The 26,578-nt window shown below is 32.5% G+C and overlaps 1 protein-coding gene and 1 long non-coding RNA gene across 2 annotated transcripts; both read right to left on the bottom strand.

The window, feature by feature from the left end:
- Positions 1 to 14,677: 14,677 nt before the first annotated feature.
- LOC133705220 (AT-hook motif nuclear-localized protein 20-like) lies at positions 14,678 to 16,618 on the bottom strand. The gene is made up of 3 exons (XM_062130351.1): positions 16,611 to 16,618; positions 16,275 to 16,369; positions 14,678 to 15,762 (listed from the first exon to the last, which is right to left on the bottom strand). Exons 1-3 carry the CDS (start codon positions 16,616 to 16,618, stop codon positions 14,882 to 14,884), a joined length of 984 nt encoding a protein of 327 aa, XP_061986335.1. The 3' UTR covers positions 14,678 to 14,881.
- A 4,495-nt stretch (positions 16,619 to 21,113) lies between these two features.
- LOC133704925 (uncharacterized) lies at positions 21,114 to 24,523 on the bottom strand. Its single transcript, XR_009844157.1, has 5 exons — positions 24,399 to 24,523; positions 22,875 to 22,931; positions 22,655 to 22,806; positions 21,466 to 22,242; positions 21,114 to 21,393 (listed from the first exon to the last, which is right to left on the bottom strand). It is a non-coding gene; the product is annotated as an uncharacterized LOC133704925 (long non-coding RNA).
- Positions 24,524 to 26,578: the final 2,055 nt, after the last annotated feature.

The following is a 26,578-nucleotide window of genomic DNA, read 5'->3' as shown; positions in this document are numbered from 1 at the left end:
CATTAGCAACTTGCAAATAAATATATATCTCGTTACATAAAGACAACAGTGGAAGCATTTTTTTTAATTTTAAGAGATCGGCTTGGTGAAAAAATATTGTTTGTGAAAGGGCTCTACGCAAGATCGCATTTACCTAAATTATAAAACAAGATGAGCTAGAAAGTAACAAGCCTGCATTAAAGTACTGCACGTAAACAAATAAAAAACAGAAACTCAGCTCTATCACCAAGGCATTTATCCTCTAATTAAACTCTTGGTTCGGAAATATTAATAAGAAAGTTGAGGTTTCCCAAATGAGTAATTAATTCGGAACATGCGTTATAGCATTGTACATAAGCAAATCAAGATTAGAAACCCAGCTCTAGAGCCAATGCATCTAGCCTCTAAACTTTAGATTAGGAAATATTTATAAGAAAGTTGGGCTGCCAAATCGATTAATTAATCTGAACTTTGCCGTCTACGTTGATAAAAAAAATGATTACTACCTACTTTAACCAACGTGATGATCACTACTTGACTAGTGGAAATAGAAAGGTATTAAAGATGATCAGGATTCCAATCATGGTCGCTAGCTAGTTGCTTCCAAATTGCTCTTCCCCAAGTTGTATTATCTGTTTGCTTCTATGGGTAAAGCACGAAACAAGGAATTGCTAATAAAAAAAGACTTAGTTTTTTATTGTTTTCCAAGAGCTTTATTACTATACTCCACATGCTAGCTGCCCAAAGCCCCTGCGATGCATAATTTTATCCATTTATTAACCCGTGTTGTGTGCATGCATATACCAAATTTGTTGTCCAACGTATGTTTATAGCTCAAAATTTATTAAAAACAATATTTGTGAAAGAAATCTGTGTATATATACATATGTGTATAGTTTTTCCTTAAAATTTAATATCACTCCCCTCGTAGCACTTCCCACAAAACAATTTCATTTACCCGACCACTCTATATATTTCCTCTCCTCACGCGGTATCGGTCTCTTTGCAATCAAATGCTGAAGAAGTCCATTGGAGTCCTCCAAAGCTAAGGGCCTAGAAAGCATGTCTTGAATGGGTCTGGGGATATATTGTTTCAAGCCTTACGTCAATTTCTCCAACAGGCATTGAAACCTAAACCCTGGAAGTTAGATTGCTAAAAGAGCCCCAAAACCAAGTTCATAACTCAAAAAACCAACTTGCTAGGCTTACAAAAGTGGGCTTCTATAGCTCTCGAGGAATAAAATTTTATGATTTCAGTTATTAGTCGTAGACTCGTGCTTATCCTATGCAATTAAACATTTAAGGAGAGTGACACATCGAGTGTTCCATGCGACGATTCTAAGAACCCAGGAATTGGATTCCTAGAGACATCCTGTCGCAACTCGCACGAGTCCATGGCTCTTACCTGTTTAATTAGAAGTAAGATCGGATCGACTATGCCGACACACACACAAACCAACTCGACTGCATATACGAGGAAAGTGAGATCAAGGATGGAGGCTTATCTTTCAATTTGACCGTTTTATGTTCTTTCTTTCCTTTAGCATCTGTGTAATTTTTCTTTTGAAGTTCGCGATTTAATTATTTGAACCCCAGCAAGCGTTTTAGGAGGGTGGACGAGAGAGATGCCATCGCAAAAAATTTTGCAAATATTTGAGAATAAACCATACTGTCAAGACACAGCTAGGGATAAGTACAAGCTGGAGTATACATAGACAACACCATTACAGTTACAAGAACAAGAGTTCTTCAAAAAAAAAAAAGCTAAAATGAAAGGGAGATTCATTGTGTCCCTACATTATTTTTATTACAAATATACTCTCATGGAATCAATTTTTTTTATTCCTTTTCAAATATTTGTGCTCACATATTTTTTTATGCTAAATAGGCTTTTCATCTAGCCCACACCGAAGGGCTGGCACCAGCCCTAGTACACTAACTAGAAACTACACTGCAAACTACAGTGAATTATGAAGAGTTGGGCTTGGCTTGAAATCTCGGCACTAGCTACAGATACAGCAGCTGATTTTTAAACCAGCATCATCCCAATATAGAAGCAGAAGACAACTTGCAGTATCCTTAACAGCAACAGCCTCTAGTTTAAGAATTTCGGATAGTTAGAATTCGCAAAATCCGCTCTTATGCCTCTACAAACAAGATTAATTAATTGGCATTAGAGAACTTCCTTGCAGGCTGCAACATAGATCCTTGGGCTTGAAAAGTTTGTGAACTCCCTAATGGCTAAAATACTCCCTCATGGTTTAATGCGAGGCCCAACCGGTCTTGGGCTGCATTGTCCATTGGGAATGGCCATTTTCTATCTTTAAATTCCGGTATTCCAGCCTACCTTTCCTCATGCAGATTTTGAGTTTAAGACCCCATTGTATAACTTCCAAGTTTTAATGGCTGACTGGGGACCAAACGCTGGACAATTTTAAATAAACTCAAGGATCAAATGGAAAAAGTCCAAGACTTTCAGATGTTATGGCTCCTCACTTACCAAACCAGCCCTTCAAGTGGATACATACTGGATAGGATCAAGACTTGGTTTTCTCACCTGTCTCCAATCAAAAATTCAAAACTATCAACTCTTTCAATCAAGTAGGATCTTGGATTATGGACTTTTTCCGTCGAGTGGATGCCCACCGAGTACTCTACCCTATTCGGAGATTTTTTCTTAATGAATCTTAGAAATATAAAATCTAAACTTGAAAAACAAACAAGATTTCCATAACCTATAAAATCATAAAATATAATCCAAGTTTTAAATCAATATATAGTTGTAAAGACCATCATTAAGATTAACTTCCATGTATTATATTAAAAATAAAATAAAATTATAACTTCACAAACAAGATTACCACCTAATTTGCATCAAACTAGACAAATTAACATTCAACCAAACTGAATTACCATCCCTAATTGCAAGCTATTCATGATATTAATTTATTAAGAAAATTAAAGCAAATGTTTTGGAGTTTAGCTAGCTAGACCGTCTTGGATATGCATAAAATGAGCTTTCACGAGTGTGGAGGGGAGTCGATCCAAGGAAATTGTCTAAATCAAAATAAAAAAAAAGTAGACTTTTTTATCATATTGATGACAAGTTGTCGGTCCGTGTAATTACAAGCACTTAGCCGACAAATTTCTTCTAATTAAGCTGTCAACTAGGGATGGTAATACCTGCATTGAATAATTTAATTAAACCAAGGAAAAGATTTTAGGAAGCGCAAGCAGGATTTGTTCAAGTATAGAACAAGGAAATCAACTACATTAATATATTTATAATCGACGGTTCTCTTAACCAAAGTTTCAGGCTGCTTATATATTATATTGTAAAACCCGCATTAGTCCTTTCTAGACTATTTACACCTTGTCCACGTTTGTGCTTTCTCCTAATCCTTTAGCAATTATTACAGGGAATAATTGAAGCGAAGATATGAGAAAAATGTGTTGTTTCATGACTACACATACTTAAATATTTTCTTCTTTTGTTTATTACAAATCACAGTTGATTTTCATCTACATAATGATATTAACGTTTTTCCTATTTTCTAAGTTTTCATCCACCTCGTTTTAATTAAATTAATATCATAAAAGATTGATCCTTGATCCGTTTAATTGTCGGATTATATTATTCTGTAGGGATATATATATAGTTCGCTTAAAATATTACTGATTTATCTTCAAGAACCTTTACAATTTATAAAAAAAGAAGGGACACCAAGACTACTGGAGTTTCATGAATGGGATTGCCTACGAGATTCAATCTCAATAATGTTTATATTTGAGCCGAGGGCGATCCAAAAATAAGTAAGGAAACAAATTTGAATTTTTTTTTTATAAGAGTGTCCATTTTTTTTATTGAAACTCAATCATTTTCTAGATGATTTATTTGATATATATATATATATATATATATATATATATAAAACATAAAAAGCAACCTACTTGTAATCTAGATTAAGCCTCCAAAATCTTTTTCAAATTTACTTAATAAATTTTAAATTGGGGTTAGTACATCGTATTGCAAATAAATGTAGCAATACGAATCAACGGAAAAGTAGTGTTAGGAAAAACAAATAAATTAACTGAAGAGTGAAAATAGCCCATATATAGAATTGCAGCATAGGCATCAGTACAAATATAAGGCCTTTTTTTTAATCTAACAGCACTTCTAATTATGAAAAAGAAAAGAAAAGAAAAACACAAACAAAGAAAAATTTTGAATTATATTTAGTAACAAAAAAAACATTGAACTCATGTAAGGTTTAGAGGATGTTTAAGAGTGTGGTAGCGGTTGTTTTTTAAAATATTTTTCATTCCAAAACACATTAAAATAATTTTTTTTATTTTTTAAAAATTATTTTTGACATCAACACATTAAAATGATCTAAAAACATAAAAAAAATATATTAATTTAAAATAAAAAAAGTTAAAATTTTTCAAAATCACTTTTCAACCATATCAAACACTACATAATATCATCAAATTAATTTCTCAAAACGAGGCAAACTAAGTGTAGGTATTATTTTATATAAAAACGGTAAAATCTCATTTTTAACTGTATAATGAAAATTGCATCACAATAAGGCATTCAGTTTTAGAACTAGGCGTACGTACCATCATTTATTCTAATGAATATTGAAATTATGCACTTATATACCCACGCACACGCCCAAAGGGAGGGACCCTAACCACTCTCAAGTTCAGATAAAACTTAAAAATGTCACCTAAATAGAGTTAATTAAATATAAATATGCTATCTAAGAAAATTGATTACCAAGTCAAAAACCTCAAGTTTGATGGGTATTTTCTTTAGCACCGAACCACCTCTTGGCATTTTATCAGAATTGGACATACCAATTCAACATGATAACCAATGAATTTAAATCATATATGACATTAATTTGGAGCATGGATAGTTTTACAAGTGAATTAGTCAAAAACCAAGACATTTCTAACATGAAGTGTGCTAAATTAATTGTGGGCTAAATAAAACGTGCTGAATCTTACCGTCTCAAGAAAAATAAAAATAAATAAATATAAGTCATAATTTTCAAACCAAAAACCACGAGGCTAGACTTGTCAAGGTTGGAATCTTTGGTTCATGAATTTACTTATCAAATCAATTAATTAACTTAGCAAATTAATTACAATAATGATGGTGATGGTGATGATGTAATTTTTTATTTTATTTTATATCGATATTATTAAGTTGGTAAATTTTTTTTTTAATAAAAGAATACCAAGCTTAAAATCATACTTGTTTTCAAAATCAATCTTTGCCCAACCAATCTGGATAGAATCCATTGACTTTTTAAGAGATCAAATGGATTTTGCTGTATCAATCTTTTACATGATTGAGCTTTAAATTTAGCTAAAATCAAACATCGAATCACCGGTTCAACCTATCTTGCCATTCTAGTCTTGACAACAACGATGGAAGCTGGAGGTCTAAGAGAAATGCCTCTTTCTATTATAAGCACACACACCCAGCACAAGGCCAAAAGCTCTCTCGAGCATAAAGACCTCAAAGCTATGTAGCAATCAAGTACAGCAAATTAACGACTCGAGCTCCCTACTAAAAAGATGCAAATGCGTGCCCTGATCAACACTTGAAATGCGTGCCCTGATCAAAACTTGAAATGAGACTCGTTTTTATCAAGGTGCATTTATACTAATCTGATTGATGAAGCGGTGATCCAATATCCTCAACTCATTGGCCCGATCAATCATGATAACACAATAATGCATTTGTAGGCCACTAGTCAACAGAGAGATACAGCGATATGACTTGGATTTGCAGTAGGTTGCCTAAAAGGACAGAATACGTGTCTCCCGCATTCGACGGGCGGGAAGGAAACCCGGGACTGTCAGACAGGGAGAGGGAGAGATACCATGCCACGTGGCGGAATCTAAGGAAGTGGAAGACTGGTCAACATGTCCGTTTTTGGAAAGGTAAAGGTTTGATTTGGGACCCACCACTTTCCAGAAAAACTGGTGCGTATTACGTCATTTTCAGAAACCCAAGTTGGCCACTTGCCCTCCTGTTTTTGGCAGGCTTTAGGGTTTTTGTTTTTCTCCCCCTGCTTTGTTCTCTTAAATTCATTTTGGGAATACAGAAGTTCTTTAGCTAAAAACAAAGGCATAAGAAGTTGCAAAGTGTAATGATATCTTATCTTAAAATAATATAAAAATAATATAAGTTATTAAATTAAATTAATTCTTTCACGTAATATTAGAATTTAAATAATTAAATGGTCACGAGTTTAAATTTTATTATTTTTATTTATTTGATAAAAATTAAATATATATTAATATGAGTATGTTTAAATTTCAAGTTTAAAAATAATATAAATCATATTTTAAAATCTTATCTTATAGCTTAAATTTTTTAATTAAATTAATTCTTTAACATCTATTAATTGTTTACGTTAGATTGAAAAGATAACATCTATTAATTCTTTAACATCTATATATTAATTGAAAACATGATGTTTCGAGTTAACTTTTATTATTATTATTATTATTGCATAGAGTAGAGAGTCTTATATATATATATTCTATCAAGTTTGAGATTTTTCACTCATTTCAACAATGAATGTCCTTGTATTATATGATTTTCCCACTCCGTTACTTTCATGCACACCAATCAAAATTGGGCATGTTAAGATTTGAGAATGTTTGGTTCAAGGGATTTATACATAAAATATTCTGGTTTAAGATCAGCTTTTTAAATACATTTAGATCTTGGCAAGGGATCTGCTATACATAATATATCTGATTCAACTTAATTCTCTCATGTTTGGTATCTTTGCTATGAATCCGAATCTCCATGCAGGTTGGCTGGGGTAGCTAAAAATTTACGATTATTAATTTTTATTTTTTTAAGAAATTATTTTCAACCACTAGTATTATAAGTATAAATGATTTATTTAGAATTTGATTTAAAAGAGGTTTAATTATTTTGACGCATGAAATATGACCTCCAGATACCTTTATATATAATTAATACCTATGAAAATTAAGAGAGTTATAATATTTTCAAGTCTTTTGCATGTCGCTCCACCCCAACTAGCTAATTAAATTTCTATTTTTTATACGAAAGAATCATGCGTTATTGAAGTACTTTAGACTTTAAACGAAAAAACAAAACAATCAAAAAAAAAACGAGAAATAAAATCACACGAGCAATGATGAATTAAAATTCTGGATCGGTGAGGAACATTAATTAACTTATTCTGACTTATTAGAGAAAGGCATTCCTATAATTCATATATATGCCTAAAAAACTGTGCTCTGCAACTTGACAAGCTATGGTTAAAAAAATAGCGTTTGTCATTGAAAAATGGAAGATATGATTAGCTTTTCCTAGTCTCTTGTCAATATTAATTAAGATCAAACCTTCTCATAGTGCCAGCTAGATCTATGATCAGTTCTTGGACTACATTTAAATTAGGTTAAACGAGCCATTGTAATTCATTCACCCTTAATTTCAACATACATGCATATATTATTTACTGTAGAGAATCTTTATTCACAGAGCTACTATGCATTCTCATGCCAATAGGTAAGTCATGGCAATATTCTTTTTGCTCTTGATTTGTTAATCTCTACTAATGGTTTGGTTTGATGATCAAATAAAAAAGTGATGGCATGGAATATTGGCAACCTAGACTGATTGGTATTCGTAGGGTTCTTCGCAGAAGCATGGAAGAAGAGATTGTTTTTAGACTTCCAAAACACAAAAATGAAGATGTGATTTGAGTATTTATTTTGATAAGATATGGGAATCAATTAAAATAAAGGAAATCGGGCACAGTACTGTCTGTACAAAGCCAAGGCATGCAATTATAACTATTTGTATTCCATTTACTATATATTTTGGAATATTGTGGAAAACATACATATTTTATTTTATTATTAAGTAGATAAAGAATAAAAAATTGCAGAACATGTTAATCATTCAACGGAAAAGATATCAATCATAACACACAGCACTATTACAAGACGTGTTAATCATTCAACGGAAAAGAAGGGGTGAAAATAAAAGTGTAATTAAATTTAATAACTGAGCTCTGTAAATAGCTTTTCTAGCCAAAAACAAATTGAACGGTTCTGAAATAGGATGCATGGGTACATTACGATTGATAATGACAGATTAATTAAAAAGAACATGTATAATATAGGGATGAAAATGATATTATTTATCTTTGTTTCCCAATTTTCAAATGGGAGGAATGACCTATAAGCTAGAGCCATCTTTTGGTCCTGGAAACTCATCAAAAACATATTTGGGAACGCGGTGTGCGTTCCTAAAAAATTAAATTTTTTTTTTAAAATTTAATATGATTTTTACGTTTTGAATCGTTTTAATGTGCTGATGTCAAAAATAATTTTTTAAAAATACAAAAATATCATTGACATGTATTTCGGCACAAAAAATTATTTAAAAAGCAACCATTACCACACTACCAAGCATTCTCCAAAAAAATATTACCTATGTCAACTTGATGCTTGCTTGATAATGAGGAGAAACATAAATCAAATATTTTAATCATTAAAGGTATAGTTCATCTTAAAACTTGTTAGAAAAGATAATGATATTTAATTTTCTTTTCTTTAAAAATCGATTGATTTTATTAATCCGCCAATAAATTAGCGGCCCAAAGAACAAAAAAAGAGTTGTTACAACCAAGCTATATATCCATCAGTACACCTGATGTGGGGCATAAACACAAATAAATATAATATAAAAAAATAAAAATAGAATTGATGATCAAAAAGAGATGCAGATCCAATAACACCTAAATTTAAAGTTTTATTCTTTGAAAATAAAGTTTAATGTAGTCTGCTTTTTATGAGATTTACAACTCCAGCCTTTAAATAGGCTAGAAAAATTAACTTCTACTAAGTAATAAAATTAAAATCTTAAAATATTAAGAAAAACAAAAAAGACTCTGAAATTAAACATAAAATTTGAAAAAATAAAGGAAAAATAACAAAATTTATTCAAACAGGATCTTCATAGCCTAATTTGAAGACTTCACGATAACAATTAAACAACCTAGCAAAGCGAGTCCTTTATAGAACCGCACATCAAACATCTCCTAAAAATATTTGATTATGATTTAACGATTGAATTGAAAATTATGATATTTTTTAACCACTATGTTAGTTTAAAATGACAATATATATCACCTCTTAGATATAGTCATGTCTACCAGTTTATATATAAAAATATTTATCAAGTTATTCACATAATTTGTTTATAATAAATATCTATTTAATCGTAGTAAATATCTAACTATTCAAAACTTTCAGATTTTACTGATCGATCATTATTTAAGTTTTGTTTGCCTAAATGCTTAGCTGTATAATCCATCTCTTAATTCCCTGGACACATTGATGCAACTAAATGACATTCAATCAATCTCATATGATAGCATTGATATATATATATATATATATATATATATATATATATATATATATATATATATATATATATTAAATAATGAGGATAATAAATACAATTTAGTGTTATACATGCAGGCTTACAGATTTTTGGTTGTACACCAAGTCCTTCTCTTAGGTTTGGAGGTTCACAAAGATGTATTAAAGTGTAATTAAAAACTTAGTGATACGGCTTTTAAAAGGATGAAACCACCTCCTTAACCTATCGGAGTCATCACTAAAATCCTCCACCGTCTAGGACTTTAATCCTCTAATTAATGTAATTGTGGTACATGGAGACGTGGCACGATAGAAGAGGGAGGGATATGAAGCCTTGTATCTCATATTAGTAGATCACAGGAATTTAAATAAAAATAAGAAATATTTTTTATAAATATAAGGAATTTATATATTTATTCAAAATATATAGTAAATATTTCTATCTCATACCCATTTTAGTATTGTACTTCTATGCTTGTTCTGTTCCATGCTAAACCCTTCCAAACTTGAGACTTGATGATGTACACGCAAGTACAATACTTCTCGATAGTTAAGTGTAGATCCGCTAGATGAAAAACCTTTATAACGTTTTATTTTACCGTCATAACTAGATGAAGTTTGAAATATCCTTAAATTAGTCTTGAAATATAGTTTTTAGCTAATTTGGTTCATTGTTTTTAGCTTAATTTGAAATTTTATGTTGTTTTTTTTATTTGATTGAGGGTTTTAATCTTACAACATACAGTAAAAATAGATTTTTGATATATTTAAAAAGTCACAAATCTCATAAAAAAAACATATAGATTAGAAAAAAAAAAGTAATAAATTTTTGAATAAATTTTTTATATAAATACCCTATTTTGATATATTTATATATTTGTTATTTTTTTGCTTTGTTTTTTTTTTTAGTATATGGCTCTATTAAATGTATCATGGAAACATGAATTAATTGTGGTTCAGCTTACAAATTTAAGTTATCTCATGAGGTAGGGATATCTAATTATTTCTTTCTTTCTTTTTTTAACGAGATTAAAATCGATATAGATTAAAACCAAAAGGAGCCAATTACTAGAAGGTGACTTCAAAAGGTTAGCAAGCTACCTAATTTGCAAAAAAGAAGTAAGAAATTAGCTAGGTTAGTTATTTTCATCCTATAAAATGAGTACAGGTACCCTGGCTAATTAAGACCCACAACCTAGCTAGCCCAAGTTAAATAAGATCTGACCAGCACTACTGTGGAGGTATGCGCACCAACTTCGAGACGAAGATGCGCTTGAAGGCACCTTTTAGGGTTTTGTTTAAATTGCTGGCACTTTCTGCCTAAAAAAAAACCCTTATTAACTCCAACCCATTCATCTCCGTCGCAGCAAAAATGGCTTTTCACTCTCAAGAAAGGAAGTCTGATGAGATTGATTGATTTTTGAAAAATAATGTTAAAGCCAGCAGCTTCGTTGGATCGAAGATGATGACGTGTATTCCACGACAAGGGAACAGCACGATTGAATTTCAGCATCAACATGGACTTGAAAGAAAAGCTAACATGTTCCTGGATTTCCCTTGGATGATGTCTACTGCTACCCCACTACATAATTTATTAAAATTTTCTGTATCACTGTAATATAAAATAATCTGGCTTTGATTAATGGGTGGTCTACATTTCATTAATGTCGAGCAAGTGGATTCCCTTTCAAAATAATGTTAGATTAAATTAATGGCTTCTCACTGTCTCAATGATAGCTCAGTAGCAGCAAATGCAAGTTGCAGAGTGCCAACACTTGGAAAGGCAATTGGAACAAGAGGAGAATATATTTGTTTTTACAAGTACTGTATAAGATGAGAGCCATAGTAATTATTGAACAAAATAAACACTTCGACTTTAGCTTTGGAATGTAGCAAGTATGCAATTGCATGCTAATAATTTTTAAATCAAGATTTATTAATTAATGACGACACGTGAATCCATGTGAAGAGGGTCCTCCATGTTTCTACAGCTCAATAAGATCCTTTGCGTGTAGGAAGAAGAAAATCATTTTTTAATATATATCATGCGAATACTTTTGTATGTGATCTATGGGTAAGTGGTTAATTATTTTTAAAAGTTAAATCATGGGAAACGCCACTAAACTTGAAGTTAATTGGTAGGATTTTGAAAAGGTCAATTAATTTGTTAGAATGTAAAAGTTTTTTTTAACTTTACGTAAGGCTAGAGATATTTGGTATATCACTAGATAGAGCATTTTTTTCAACTTAATTCATATAAGCACAAATTTAAACTAAATATTAATATCTTGATATCCACAAGATACGATCGTTTTTCTTTACTAAATAATTTTTTTTACGAACACGGTGCAAACCGCATTTTCAAACACATACTTCATGTATTATTATTGAAGTATTCACTATTAGTATCTTTAATTATGAGGAAAAAGAAAAACCTAGCTATGTTCTGCATTCCAAGAAACTTGTTACTCCATAATTAACCTGTTAAGTAAGAAGTAGCACAGGGATCAAAAGAATATATGCTTAAGTGTGATGGGGTGTGTGTGTGTGTGTGTGTAATATGATATAGAAAAACTCTACTTTAAGCAGGCACAGATGGACCCAATTATGTGGTAGTAGTTTGCTCAAATTTTTTAATATGAAAATTGTATATGCCAAAACCCAAGTCAATGAAAATGTTGGGATTTGTACTTCATAAGGCCAACTTTAATGCAAATAATAAGAAAGGAAATTATCTTGTGTCTTTTTTTTGGCAGCTCAAAATGATTGGAAGCTTAGGGAAGCGCATATATATATATATATATATAAAAGAATGAAATTATATTGAGACAAAATAATTTTCATACTTCTCGCATCCCTTTTTCAATGACAATAAGTGGCGAGAAGAAAGTTGAGATCCTTTCATGAATTGCATCCCTTGGAGATGATGAAAGATGAAAGGAGAAAGTAGTGGATGGGGTTAAGTGAAAATAGCTAAGCTGATTTTTCTCCCTTTTTCTGCTTTTTAAGTTTCTGGCCCTATTTTGATAGTGAAAGCAAAATATTCTGTTTTTTTTTAATTCATTTTATCCATCTTTTTTGACTCGTGCATACTAATATACATATAATTGTTCTAAGCCTACAGAAAAATTGTTTTGAAGCTGCATAGCTACCATCTCTGAATAATATTTAAAACTTTCATAGATCAACGATCATAATTCAAAATCTACAGGAGAAAATTGATTTTTTCAACTATACTCTTGACGTAATCGTTTTGGGCTTTTTCTTGCAACTTGCAAGATCTGTTCTATCATAAACATCTTTTTCTAAAAAGAAAAATTGTTTGTATAAATGCAAATATCGATGTCAGTTTTCCTATTTTTTGAAGAAAAACAAAAAAAAAATACATTTTATTTTCATATTGATGGCGTACGTAATTCAAATTGTTTGATCTTTTACTAGATTAAAATATTACACCTGTGCATCATTCAAATTGCAAATAAATATTGTTCTATGTTCTGCCATAAGCCCGTGTTGGACTGAGTAATTAAATCAATGACTGGTCAAATACATTGAAGATAGAACAAGTCAACCTGTGTGAAGGAGATGGCCGTTGAGGATAATCCAGACATGGAGCATTGATTCTATGGTTTCCACAGAACCCTGACGTCAAGTTAATTGAGCTTCTGAAAAATTCATCGCCATAATTAATAGGTTTTCGGAAGTAGTGCTGTTTTTTGAGTTAATATGTTAAGCCAAAGTCTAGATTACAGAGATGTTGCTACGAAAATAAATCAGGAAGCATCCGATTAATTATCACAGATACCATTTATCAATTTTCGTTTAAATGTTAACATGGGAAAAAGAAAAAACTTTAATCCCAAAGACAGCGAAATATTAAATATCGGACAAAGAGTGGCCTAGTCTTTAAAAACTATTCTTCTTGGTTCTAGACAGATCTTGATTTGCCATTCAAGGAAAATTTCCAGACAGATCTTGCTCACGGAGAGAGAGTATCACCATTACACGTGGGTCGGAGGGACTAGGAGAGAGAAGCGCCATGCTGCAAATGGAGGAGGCTGCTTTGGCTTGGGCGAACATGTGGGGCTATAGCATGCCCTCATGGGAGTTGTATTCATTGTATTAAGAGCATTTATTAGGGGAAATTGACAGAGAAATGAAGTCATCTGAACTTTAATAATTCATTCATTCATAGTAATTTATTTATTTTTTCTAATCTGAAAGTGCTCCAATTCAACATCTCTATGCCATGTTTTTGATTTCCATATCTTGGATTTTAGCTTGACCAGGAATAAGATTTTCCTCCAACTTGCAAAAAGTTTCAGAAACCATTTCCTTTTTCTAAAGATCCCCCCCCCCCCAATATCCAGCAACTTCATGTTCCAGTCTCTCAAAGCATACCAGTTTCTCTATCTAAACTGCCTTGGCTTGTGTGTTAGAGCAATAAACTAATTCTTACTATACATTTTTATTGATTATATAAGGCAAGAATAAAGAAATGAAATGGAGCCACCTGCTTTACTAAACTAACAAAAAGTAAAAGTATGTAAAATACTGTTACATGGAGCCTGGATATCATCATAGAATCTTTTTTTTTTCTCTTTTTTTTTTTTTTTTGCAAAAACAAAATCATTTCTGTTCTCTACGTTTTGTTTGTTATAGTTGTAATCCTTTGTTTAATGTGGAAAATGAAATTCTATTTTCCATATATTAATCATGAACCTTTCATTTGTACCAATTTCTCTCTGCACAATATATAGCCAATGAAGATATCCTTCTGTTTAACAATTTATTTTGCGAAAAAACCCTTTAAAAATGGCACCATGCAATTCTTATTAAGTGAGTCACTTCACTAAACCTATTTCAAGAGATAATTCAATGGTATTCGAACCATAAATCTAAATGAAATTATATAATCAGATCTTGAAATCCACCGTTTCCTCTTTCGAGTAAAGTGAGAGCACTGCAAGAGCCTGAGCAAAAGGTGAGGAGGATTATGCAGCAAAATCCCAGAACTTTATGAGATATGCCTGTCTACCAACCATGTCAAGTTTTCTACATATCTCCAAGGTCTAATCCATCATATCAAGTATATGTACTATAATTCAGAAGAGCATCGATCTAAATATATATTATAAACTGGAATAAAATAAGGAAACAATATCCAACCCAAGATAAATTTAAATGGGGGACAACGGATGTAGAAAAAAACTATAAAAAACTTGAAGATGGGAAACAATTAAAAAGCCAGAAATCATCCTTTTATTGCATAACAGAAAGGAAAGGAAAGCCAAGTTTAATATACATTGACAAGCATGATGATCTCTTCTCTTCACAACTCTATTCTAGTATTTTGTCTTCTCCTTCCAATTTAAATGCCTACCTTTTAGTACAACGCAGTATCACACTGATCATCATGAAAATCTCCCGTCTACCTCCACTATTAGTAAGGCGGCCTGGCATGAGCCCAAGCATAGGCATCATGCCCTAATTGATGAGCTCCATTTGGGATTAGATTTGGCGGCAGATTATAGATAGGCATCGCTGAGGGGTCAGGCAATCCAGCTTGTAGTTGTCCGCTGCTTCCGATCGCTGGTGGGGAATTGTTAGCTCCACTTTGGATTTGTCCCTGACCACCACTTCCAGCTTCCTCGTCATCCTCTAATGGTAATCTCTCATAAGTGGCATTAGCAAATGTTGCAGCAATGACCATGACCGGTCCTGCTGCAACCAGTGATCCAACCACACTTCCTCCTACAACCTGCCCTTGCCCACCGGCTAGGTATACAGTCAGTCCAGTAGAGCCAGGTGGAGCTGGTCCCGGCAAAAAAGCCCCAGTTAGGGACAAAATCTCAAACCTACCATGAAGTGCCACTACAGCACCGGGTGCTGCCGGTTGTCTTAGGGTTACGTTGGCCACGGAGCCGCTGCCGCTAAGCACACAAACACCACGCTGCCGTCTCCGAGCAAACTGTGCCACACTCTCAGCTACATCAGCACCACCAGCAATTTCCATGACATGACTTCGGAGGGCATTGGGGCTGTCCCGAGTCACAAAAATTGGCGGTTTGGGCTTGTTTTTTGATCCAGGAGGCCGGCCTCTAGGTCTTCGGTTACCAACCTCCACAGCACCCTCCTTAGGCTCATCGCCGGTATCTCTCTCATCATCATCATCTTCTTCTTCTTCTTCGCCCCTGCCACCACTTCTGTTGCTGGTTTCATTGATGGAGAGTTCGCGATTAATCTTGTTTAAAGGTGAATTGGATGAAGGGTCAAGGCCTGGCAGGGCAACCTGCCCCGTCCACCAAGGATTAGCCAGGATTGCTAATTGAGGTAACAGAAAGGATCGAATTAGGAGAAGAGAAGACAAGACGTAATTGAATACAGTTGGTTTTATTCCAAGGTTCGAGATCAGAAAGTCAAAGCAAGGCTTAGCAAGAAACTTAAACAAGGTTTGCTACCGCAATCAATAGGTTTCTTGTACAGGCTAGCTGGTTAATTAATTACTATCCTGATCAGTCTTCATCTGAGAGAGATGGAAGAATGATTAGAATAGGAGGTGTGGCTAGGGAGAGGTTATGTAAAGAGAGAATTAGATGCAATTTCTCATGGAATCAAGTAAAGCGAGGCGCGCATAACCAGGAAGTGATCTTAATAGAAAGAAAAAAGAACTGATGCAAAACCCGTCATAGAATCAATCAATAAGCTAACGCACGCACACAAATTAAGAGAAAGAAATAACACAAAAGCTCACTAATTAGAGGCTGGAAATTCATCACGGTATAAATTAAGAAACGAAGTCTGAAGACAACAATGGTTGTTGTATAATTTCTTACTTTGAAAGTTGGCTCTTTGTTTTTTCTGGCTTTGCGGTTGTCTTGTGATTCGGCCTGGTAGCCAAAGGTTCCTTTTTTTCTTTTTCTTTTTTTTCCTTGACTATGTACTTTAATACTACCAGCTAGTACTAGTAAAATGAGCAATATAAGCTCTTCTTTTGGAGGTCATTGAAATTAGGGTTTCGTGGGGTCTAGTGCGCGTGGGCAGGTGGGAAGCACGTCGTTTTCTCGCCCCCCCAACATTTCAATATCGTTGGTTTGTATTAGCTCGTTTTTTTTCATGAATGAATGGATGGATGGATGGACCTGGTATTACTGCTATTAGTTGCTCACAACCTTTCCATGTCTTTTACTCGGCACTTTCTTCATAATCTTTGGGTCTAATAATCTCTCTAAGTTTATGGGTCGGCCACGAGTCTTTCTCCTAGTTACATATATAAACAACGTCCCGTCAACTTAATTAATTACTTGCAATCCCGAGTGTTTTCCCTTACTAATTACTGGTTTTGATATTAATATCCACGCAATTAAGATGTTGCAAAGACGGAGAACTTTCTGCCTTCCTGATCATACCCGCTTTACGGTTGTAATTATTATCTTCTAAAAATTGACAGCATCTATACTCTCTCATCTCTCGACTGCCTTCATAGCATGAAAAAGAGCTGTGAAATTTCACTAATATTGAAAAATATCGATGAACGTACGTAGTTATATAGTTCCGAAGGCATGTGAACTAGTCTCTTCCGAAAGTCTGAGTGACCGATCGAATTTCTAATCTTTTCCCAGCCAAGAATATAAAGGAAACAAATTTTAAGATGTTGATGTTTAATTGCACCCTACCCATAAAACAAAAGAAAATGACATTGATGTTTACGTACATCATCTGAATTGGCCAAGCTTGGTCTATTTAATTAATTTATTTTCTTCTTCTTTTTTTCTTCCCTTTCCCCTTTTCTGATCAATGCTCTATTTACTTGTGCCCGTAACAAAATTAATGCTGCAATGTCTTTTCACGTCACTTTGTACTTCGCTGGTGATGAGGGTCTTTTCTTTGAATATTTCCTCTTGATTTTTGTATTTTAAAAGGAATTTATAATTTATAATTTTTTATTTCCTTCAAATTAATATATTTTTAATATTTTAAAATTATTTTAATACATTGAAATCAAAAATAATTTTTAAAAAATACTATTTTAAATAAAAAATATTTAAAATAAAACCATTTAAAATAAAATTCTAAACAGGATTAGTTAGCGAGGGTACTGATTGGGTAGTGAGGTGCCTGTTATCTAGTATTCTAGTTATCTTGTTCTGCCACTTCTATTACTTTAACGACTAGCAATATTGCGACGATGTTTCAAAATACAATATGTCGAGGGACGAACAAAAAGTACACATCTTTCTTTATCTTTAAATAGAAGATGTACTAACCAAGCAACAGCTATTCCATCTCACTTGTTCATCGAACGTGCCTTGAACAATTCATCTGTTATAATTTATTTCTTTATTATTTTTTGAAAATTTATTTTTTTTTACTTGTAAGAAAATCATAAAAACAAAAGTTATAATGACAAGAAGACGGATAATATACGGCAAAAGCTAGCCAAAAAAAAAATCAGATATATATAAAAAAATCATGCTGAAATTTAAAGCACAATTATACCTTGTTGTACCAAAAACTAGAAAAACAATGCAGATTTAAGGTTAAATTAAATGATTATTGAACTAATTTGTATTAAAATTAACACCGGAGACATAATTATATTTTTAATAAACAAATTTGATTTAATCATGAGCTAAATTAAAGTTTAATTATGTTTAAGAATTAATTTGGATTCAATTACAAGATTTAATTGGGTGCAAGGACTTGATTATGCTTTTAATTGGTTAAATTAATTTTATTAGACTTAATTGATGAAAAATTAAGTTTTTAGGCCCAATTCGAGCTTAATTGTGAAGATTGAAATTTTAGAAGATCCAACTTAATTTTCACAAAATCAATTAATTTAAATTAGGAGTCAAATTGTAAGAAAATCAAAGTTTAAAGGCAATTAAAGATTAAATTAAAGAAATTCATAGTTAATGATCTTTTTGAAAGGGATGCCAAATTTCTTCAATTCAGCCCTTAATTGATTAAAAACTTTTGATTTTCTTGCAATTTTACCCCTGATTTGAATCAAATAACTTGGTAAAAATTCAATTTGATCTCCTTAAATTTCAATTTTCTCAATTAAGCTTAAATTAAATTCTTAAAATTATTTTTTTATCAATTAAGCCTCTAATAAAATTAATTTGATCCATTTAAAGTATAATTAAATCCTTGTATCTAATTAAATCCTTTAATTGGATCCAAATTAATTTCTGAAAATTATTAAACTTTTAATTTGGTCAATGATTAAATCAAATTGATCTATTAAAAATCTAATTATATTCCTAGATTTAATTTTTATGTAAATTAATTTATTTAATAATCATTTAATTTAACTTTAAATTTACATTATCTCTCTAATTTTTAGACATGGTAGGATATGATCACGCTTTCCATTGTGCCCAAAACTTGATTCAGTAATTCAAATAAAAAGTGGTCACGTGATCAATGATGCAAAACCAGCGTGCGACCTGTTTTGGCTGTTCAAGTTAAAAGTTCACGTGTGATTAATCATGCCTATAAGATACATATAATTATGGCATGGTATATCTTAATTAGTACCTAAGCCCTTTAGGATAATATTAATTTTGCTTGAATCTTACAGTCAAAGCCAACTCACTGAAAAATAATTAATTATATGGCAGCCAACACATACCAATCACGAGTATCAATAGATTTAATTATATCTTGAAATCTGTATTTCATCATCGATTAATTATGGAAATACAAATAATAATTAATACTTCCCAATAATCATCCACGTAAATTATCACAATAGGCAGGAGAAATTTAAAATAAAACCCCTCAATTGAATCTAGGGTTCATGAAATTTAAAATTTGAATTCCTTAAGTAAGTTTTGATGGAATAAAACATATTGTTATGGGTAAAAAGATGACTAGCTTCCCTAAATAGACTTTTATATGTATATATACACCTCCATCATTTGTGTAATTATTAAAAATAAAATCACTTCTCTAAATTGACCCATAGAATTTCAACATTAATATTCTATCAAAACACTTAAAAGCTTATTATTTTAATTATTTATATGGGTGTCATCTTACAATAATTACTGCAACTCTATAACGTTTTCATAAGGTACGTTGTCAATAAGTTTGCTACTAAGTCAAGGATATTGGAGATGGCGCTACTCGTGATGTAATTAATTAGAAATTAAAGTATAACTATGTTTGTTATAAATTAAAACCTTTAAAAATTAATAACATCATAATTATGAAGAAATACTCAAAATTAATATTTTATTTATTTTCATTAAAGTTTCACTTGTCAAAAATATATTGCAGTCTTTTATATAGAAAAAACCTAAAAAACTCTAGTAATACTAAATAGAAAATAGAAAAACTATTCTCTTTAAATGGAGAAGCTAGAAAAATATAATAATACTGAATATGAAAAAATAAATTTCTAAACTAAATAAAAAAATAAATATAACTAAAAAAAATATTTATTTTTCTAAAAAGACGATGAATCATTCTTTCCGAGTTAAAAAAAAATTCATTTTCAAGTTTAAATTGTTCATCTTGAACATGAAATTGTATTCTCTGATTGTGCCTGTAATGTGAGTTTTCAAATCTAAATGTGAAACCACAATCATCCATCTCACAATTCATTTGATCATCTTGATCCGCCAATGACTAGTCAACTCTATAACTTGTCTTTGCATATCCTCAATCATTAATTTTTTAACGTACCATTGTTTTAGCATAATCTCCTTGCCTGAAAACCGTCCTTCACCACCACAAACACATCCGATATAATATTTTGGGAGCAAAACCTCAAGCATCAAGCTGCTTGGTCGTGTAAATGCATGTGTAGAGTTTATGCAAATGCCGTGAAATTTTTGTTGAAGGCAATGAGACAGAAGTAATGGTTGTATTGGCATTATTTAATTATGTCGTATCAAGCTGCTAGGCTGGAAGAGTGTTCTACCAAATTTCGAAGAAATTGTAAAGCCATATTCTTCTAATTAATTATCTTTGTTGTTGGTTTTGAAATATATTAAAATAATTTTAAAATATAAAATAAATAATTTCAAACAAAAACAAATTATTAGAAATACCATCCAAACAGCATCCAACTTTTGCATCTAAGAATTCTGCTGCTGAATTTGTTGAAATATGACCTGCTGTGATATCACATATTGTGGAGTTCTATTGAAAGAGGAATCATGAGAAGTGGTAGAGTAAACAAAAAAAAAAATTATTATTATTATTATTTGGACATTAAATAATTTATTTTAGTTCATTTTACACGTCAATATAAAATAGATAATTTCTGCGATGGTTCCAAGGACGCACAGATGCGTCTAAAAATATTTAATAAATTCCACTAGATGTTTACTTTAAAGTTGAATTCAACAAGTTAAAAAAACTTATCTTTATAACTGTTAGACCAACTTCTTGAAATCGTAGAAAAATGAATTTTTTAAGGAGGTAAAAGACTAGAAAAAATCTTTTGGCAGGCCAAAACTTAAAATTTACTAGTTTTGACCCTGAAATTTTAAATTATTTCCCCTGCCTCCTCCGGCCCTGAGTGAATTGATTAGCGTTGTCGTTAAACTGGTCGGCATGAACGCAGTTGAATTCCACATACTACAGAACATGTTGCTAGGTCAGCATGACCTATCAAGTCGACTCCACTGATTCAACATTTCGGCCTAAACCAGAGCTGAAAACCCAAAAACTCGGGGAAGTATAGATTCATCAGCAGTTTGTAAGAACATCAATACAAAGCCTTCGCCTTCCATTAATTTTGTTCTGATGATCATGCGTCTTACAGCAATGCCTAAAGAACACTACTGAATATGTTGTCTGTTGATCGTTATATGTAGAGCTCAAGGATTAGCACGGTGGTCAAGAGGATCTATTCCCTCACTTGAATTCTCGAGTTTGAAGCTTGGAATCAAGATAATTTTATTTGCTTTAATTTGGCTCCAGGACTTCCAAAATCTGCACGCATGGAAATAATTTACCAAGGCAATATACTCTGTAAATTCACAAAATTTTGCCAGGGAAACATACCTGTCACGTTCAAGGTATAATTGAAGATATTTCGGGGATCAATTTAAACTTTCTCATAGCATCACAGTCCCTACAAATAAATCAGTTCAAGTGACTCATCTTAAAGCACTCCTGCCGACAGAATCTCTCTGCTACCAAACTTGGTGTCTCCATTTTGAGTCAAATATCCCATGCCCTATTACAGGCTAATTGAACAACATTTAGAGCGGATGATGACCATGCACGCTGTACGATTGAGGCTAAAGAAACTTGGAACTAAAAGTCTACATGAATCTATAATTTAGTGGATTTCGCCGGGTATAGTAGTTTCAATGGAAAGATGTGCCATGAGTATAAATCTAAGGTCAACAGGCAGGCAACAGCTTAACTATGTCTTTTATCCTGGCCAAAAAAAAATCATGATTTTGTTATTTGATATCGTGTACTGGGAAATCCCCACTCCATCGTCGGGAGTATCCTTGAACTAGATTAATGAAACACTGCATGCTAACATGCCTTGATATTTTCCGTAAGTTCTACCAATTGCTTCCACTCGATATTTACTTACTAAAATCACCACAAAATGGTAAGCATGTAGTGCACATTCAATCACAGGCCATCTCATAGCAGGTACGGTAAACCATGAGTTCTTTGCTACTTAAGAAATGACCAGGATCATCACACTTGCAGTGCCATTCCAAACATTTTTTGCGTGCCCAACTCCCATTGTTAATCAAGGACTTCAAAGGTGAGGTTCTCACAATTCTGATTCAACTTCGCTTCAAGTATCTAAGGACCCTGCCAACAAAAAGTTGTTCAGCAATAACGGAAGATATTTGTTCAGCTCATGCATCCCTAGTTCAGAATTCATCTTCCTCCTCTTCAATTTTGTTTTCCTAAGCTAAACCTATGTTGAAATGTAGAAAACTTTTAGCTCAATGGAAGCTGACCAAGATTTGTAAATGTACTAAATTTGGCAGGAAGACAACTTAAACTCACTGCCCCTCATTCCAATCATTTGTTTGAACAGTTTAAAAGCGGTAAATCTGATTTAAAAAAAAAAGATGGCACCATTCAGATATGGGACAGTTATTTTGCAAGAATTCTAACATTAATTCATTTACCTAATGAGATAATACAGAAATAAAAAGAAGAGGTCGAAAAACCCCACAAGTGCACGTGTTCTCCTACTAGATTTCTTTTCAAATACCTGCATAGCAATAACTTTATTATGCTCAGCCATTTCCAGGCAGCCAAGGAAGTCGAACAAATATGACTGTAAAGTAGGTCTGGCTTGTATACCATCTAGAATTGATCCGTGGTTCCTGACATTATACCCCTTGATGTGTCCATGTTATTGCCCTGATTTACAACAAATTTCATTCAGAATAAACAAGTCAAAATTGTTTTCAAAAATACAAACCACGTACCATTCAATCAAGCAAACGGTTTTGACTCTCCACTTCCTCATGTTTATCACCTGTTAACTGCAAACAAGATAAATACGTATCACAAGTCGCTTCAAAGGAAAATTCAAATTTATTAACTAGAAAATGTCAGGCCATGATTTTCCTTCATTTTCTTTTTCTTTCTTTTTTTCATTTCCACTGGACATTAAACATCTAAATGCATCATCAGCCAAAAAAACCTATTTAATTAGCACAGTAAAACAGCAATCTTAGCTAAACTTTCATTTCCGTTCCCTGATCAAAATTCTGTCTATCAAGAAAAAATTCCAAAAGGCTGCAGCAATATAACTTCTAGTATCACAAGGATGCCTGTGAGAATGCACACAAGAGAGTGCATGATATACGAAACCTTTTGTCCTTAGAAAAAGGGATTTTATTAGATCAGAAATGGAGAGGATGTACAAATAGGAGGGATATCTGCACGTACATACAATTAGACAGGCATAATTCATAATAAAAGTGGAGCCAACATCAACAAACTTGTCTGTGTTTAAGTGTGTGTATGAAATCAATTAAGAACATGCATTATGGGCAACTATAAGAAAAATAGCATGTAATGTGTAGTAAAATCTTGAACCTTCTTTCTACAGTTATTTTAAGCAAAAATGGCACTACCCTTCCATTCCCTGCTCCATCACACGCGCAGGAGAATTTGATCCAGTATTCCAATTTGTATACATAAGCATTGCGAAACTTCACTGGGTGCTATACAATAGTTTGCACATCCAACAATCACAAATTTCAAGAGATTTAAAAAACTAGTAAACGTGAGCTTTCCAAAACACTGAACAGGAAAACCACCTCAACACAACGGACAACGATAAATACAGATCAGAAGCCCCTGACTCCCTGAGCTATGTCAAATACATGCAAGCTTGTTTAACATGCATATCACCAGAAAGAACCTTATAAGCACCCATCATTTAAAAACATCCAAAGATGCAGGTGCTGTAATACTCTAAGAAAAAGACTGCTGCACAATGTCACCTCAGTTCAGAATACTACTCAACTACACATCAGCAGCAGCAACAACATTAAAAAAAACAAGTCAGGAAGCAAAGAGAATTGTGCATGTCATCCCAAATTAATCATGACAATATAGAATGTAAAACTAAGCTTAAATGCCGAAAATGCAGGTTCTGACAGACAGACATACTACTCTCTTTAGGAAAAGAAGTTTGTCTTGCAAAGTATGAACGGCCTTGTTATTGCTATGGTCATGGTCGTCGGTTTCGTGGGAATAGGAAGAGGATGCCCTAAGACCACCTCCTTCAATCCCATTATCAAAGAGAGCTGTTCTCGAAGCCACCATATCCAAAATACATAAGAAAAATCAATAAAGGATATGCATTCAATAGAATCAAAATCGAATGCTATGTTATAATTTTAATTAAAAATTCGAAAATATTAAAACCCTCCAGAAGTGGAAACAGTTAACCAAGACTAACGAATGGTAAAATTGAAAGGAGTATGTGAATCGTAAACCTTCTGTAACTCATTGGCTGCTTCTGCTGCTGAATCGATTATCACAGCGATGGTCTCTGCTTCTCCATGCATTGCGGATGTTTGGTAGCTGATGAACTTCTTTTAGAAATGAAATGGTAATGGCACCAACGGGGATCTGTTTTCGAATTTTGTTGCCTTTTTTTTAACTGAAGAAATTAATTAATGGGCCATGAAAGTCCAGCGTGAGAATGATGGACTTGTTTAAAGTTTATTGAGCCTTCCAAGATGGCCCATTATTGTCTAAGGCGAGCCCAATTTTACTCCAACACAATCCTGTTCGGTATTGTTTTTGCCTTTGTTTTCAATTTTTTTTTTAAAAAAAAAAATATTGTTCTCACAGTGTACACGCAAGCAGACCAAAACGTTATTTTTCTAAAATTTGAGTGTTTTTTTTGTTTAAAATTAATTGTTTTTAGTTTTTTTATTGTTTTGATGTATTGATGTTAAAAAAAAATTATAAAATAAATAAAAATATTATTTTAATATATTTTCAAAAAAAATACTTTAAAAAATAATCTCTACTATACTCTCAAGCATTCTCTAACTTTTATCATTTAAAAATTAAATATGACTCTTTTAAGTTCTATCATTATTCTTTTTTTAAAAAATGATATGCCTATACTAGATAACCAACTAACTTGAATTATTTTTTATTCCTTGCTATGCGTGGCTATAAGCTTGATAAAATATTTTTAAGAGACTTTCTTGAAAGTAATAAAGTATACATCATTTCTTGATTTTTTGGATTCAAAACTTGGAGTCAATACACACAAAAAATTATATTAGATTGATGCGAGAGGTGTCTTTAAAATAAAATAATTTAGCTTTAATTAACGGGTAAACTAGTAAAAAATATAACAGTATAGCTTAATCTGCCAGATATTATCTGTTTTGGACCTTATCGCCCTCACGGATTTGTTCTTGGTGACCACGCATGGTCCCAAAATACATCTGACAAGTCAGCAACCAACACTACTAATAAGGTCAGCTACCAAATTCTCACTCGCCGATGTAGGATATTACAATCCACTCCTCTTAAGGAACTCAACGACCACGTCGACACAACCGGACAACCAATGAGGCTAGCTTTGATGCCAAATGTAACAGCCCGGCCTAACCTGTCAAATATTGTTCATTATGGGCCTTACCATCTTCACGGATTTGTTCTTGATAACCACGCATGGCCCCAAAACGCGCCTGACAAGTCAATAATCAGCACTACTAATAAGACCAATTACCAAATTCTTACTTGCTGATATTACAAAAAAAATTATCTTTATCATCCAACTTGAGAAAACCTTAAAATATCTTATCAATCTTAACATTAAAAAAGTTTTATATCATTTTTTAAAAAATATTCAGGTGAGTATCGATGACAATCTTAACCAAGCATCTCTAATATATTCTTAACCTATAGTTGAGGGGGTAATTTGAGGTTTGATGCTTAATTTCAGTAAGCAATTTCACCCAAAGGCTTTTATCAACAACAGCATGGCAGCAATAACCATCGTTGGGGCCAACCATGGCCCGAGTAAATACCAAGATCTGAGAGCAGCGCAACACGTCAGATTTAAGTACGGGAAGACTCAAATTATATTGATATTAAAATAATATATTTTTTATTTTTTAAAATTTATTTTTAATATCAAAATGACATGAAAATATTAAAATAATATTAATTTAAAATAAAAAAATAATAAAAATATTTTTGAAACATAAAAGAGAAAACAGGCTCTCCATCCAGAATACCCTAGACTTTGAAATACTAGTAGAAAGCTACAGGTATTCTTTCCTCCCTCTGCAGATACCAGGCTCTACCAAGGCATCTATATGTTCATAAAATAGGGGGGGGGGGGCTACACAAGGTGGGTCTTTTATTATCACATCAATGACCTCTTGTACCATCTGTAACCAGTTTAAAGCCACACGATACCATCAGCTTTCAGCCTTGGATATATCTGGTTCCTTTGCAGTAAAAAATTTCCGTTTTCCAGGATCTTTAGAACGCAAGAAATGATCCATCATCATCGTTTTTTACCGCTGATTGTCTCTCTCAATATATGAAAAGTGGGGGGAAATAATCTGACAAGTTCAATCTGGTAAATTGTCAAAGTCCACAGCGTGTCTGATGATAAACTAATACAAAATACGGATCCCTG

The sequence above is a fragment of the Populus nigra genome, chromosome 10 (genome assembly GCF_951802175.1).
Source record: "Populus nigra chromosome 10, ddPopNigr1.1, whole genome shotgun sequence".
NCBI lineage: Eukaryota > Viridiplantae > Streptophyta > Magnoliopsida > Malpighiales > Salicaceae > Populus > Populus nigra.
The sequence above is the reverse complement of the archived record's forward strand: the minus strand, read 5'-3'. Positions and strand labels throughout refer to the sequence as shown.